The following is a 1223-nucleotide window of genomic DNA, read 5'->3' as shown; positions in this document are numbered from 1 at the left end:
GACTCTGGGTGTGTTTTAAACTCTTCACTTGTCATTTAAAGAGAAGATACCAAAACTATATGAGAAATAAATGATCGAATATACGCACATAGGTTCTCATCTTCAACTAGTGTGCAACATACACATAGTGACAGAAAATAATAGAGAAAAGATCAGAAGAAATAGCTTCACACCTGGGATAGTACTGACACACAGCTGTCCACATAAAGGCATTTACATGCAAAATTGGGGGTGAAAATAAATAAATATTGGACACATTATATTTTCAAGAACATTAAATTTATTGAAAGCACTTATGGGTCAGATGTGAAATTTTGTTGCATTTTTGCAACGAAGATTTCTTTTCTCATCTGGAAAAATAGAATCAGAGAAAAATGAATGTTGTTATTTCTTGATTCTATAGATTTTGGTTGTTATTTTGAAGAGGCAGCATAAGAAGAACATGACCAGCAGCAGAATCCGTGATTTGCTGGGAGGCACATTCAGCAGACTCAGGAGCTCTCAAATTCTTCAGTAAAATCCTGATGACCAATATCTGCCATAGCAAGATGGGCGGCAGCAGCCATATCCGTAGCCTCCATATCCCCGATAACCACAGCCATAGCCCCAGCCTAGTCCACCAAACCCATATCCCCCATAGTATGGGCCATAGTAGTTGCCGTAGTAGAGCATGGTGTCACAGTTGGAGGTGGTTGGCTCAGGTGTGGAAGTACACAGTTTCTGAACTGGAACTTGACTGTCTCCGCAAGATCTTTTATACTATGTCAGCAGTAGGTGTGGCAATGGCAAATCACATGCAGCGTTTCCCTCATTAAAAAATATTTTGCAAGCTCCACAAAGAATACCAACACTACAAAATTCTCATAAATCTTCTATTTTATGAGGCATAGTAAGGCTTTTTTAGACAAGATGCCTCCATAGCTATGTGAAGATTTTCACAATTAAATCATATACTTGAACAGAAATTTTTGTTTTTTGATCTAGTTTTAAAGTCCTACCCTGTTGAGAGCTAAAATTTAGATTCCTTGATAATATTCTGTAGAATAACAAAAACTATGGAAGCAGCAAATGTTTCAGTTTTTAGGCTTACTGATATTCACAAATTCTTTGGTCAGGAGAAGAATTGAATGAATTCCATGATTTCATTGTGTGTGGTTTTAGAGTTTACCTAAAATATGAGAGCTACTATTTTCCCATCTCTCTCTCTCTCTCTCTCTCTCTCT

The 1223-nt window shown here is 37.2% G+C and overlaps 1 protein-coding gene across 1 annotated transcript; it reads right to left on the bottom strand.

Annotated features, from left to right (window-relative positions):
* Positions 1-510: 510 nt before the first annotated feature.
* Positions 511-672, bottom strand: LOC101568254 (keratin-associated protein 20-2-like). The gene has a single exon (XM_004646312.1). The coding sequence runs from the start codon at positions 670-672 to the stop codon at positions 511-513; it is 162 nt and encodes a 53-aa protein (XP_004646369.1).
* Positions 673-1223: the final 551 nt, after the last annotated feature.

This window comes from Octodon degus, unplaced genomic scaffold, assembly GCF_000260255.1.
Source record: "Octodon degus isolate 3935 unplaced genomic scaffold, OctDeg1.0 scaffold00264, whole genome shotgun sequence".
Taxonomy (NCBI): domain Eukaryota; kingdom Metazoa; phylum Chordata; class Mammalia; order Rodentia; family Octodontidae; genus Octodon; species Octodon degus.
The sequence above is the reverse complement of the archived record's forward strand: the minus strand, read 5'-3'. Positions and strand labels throughout refer to the sequence as shown.

Coding starts and splice junctions, on each gene's coding strand:
- LOC101568254 (XM_004646312.1), bottom strand. CDS start 672: ATGCTCTACTACGGCAACTACTATGGCCCATACTATGGGGGATATGGG.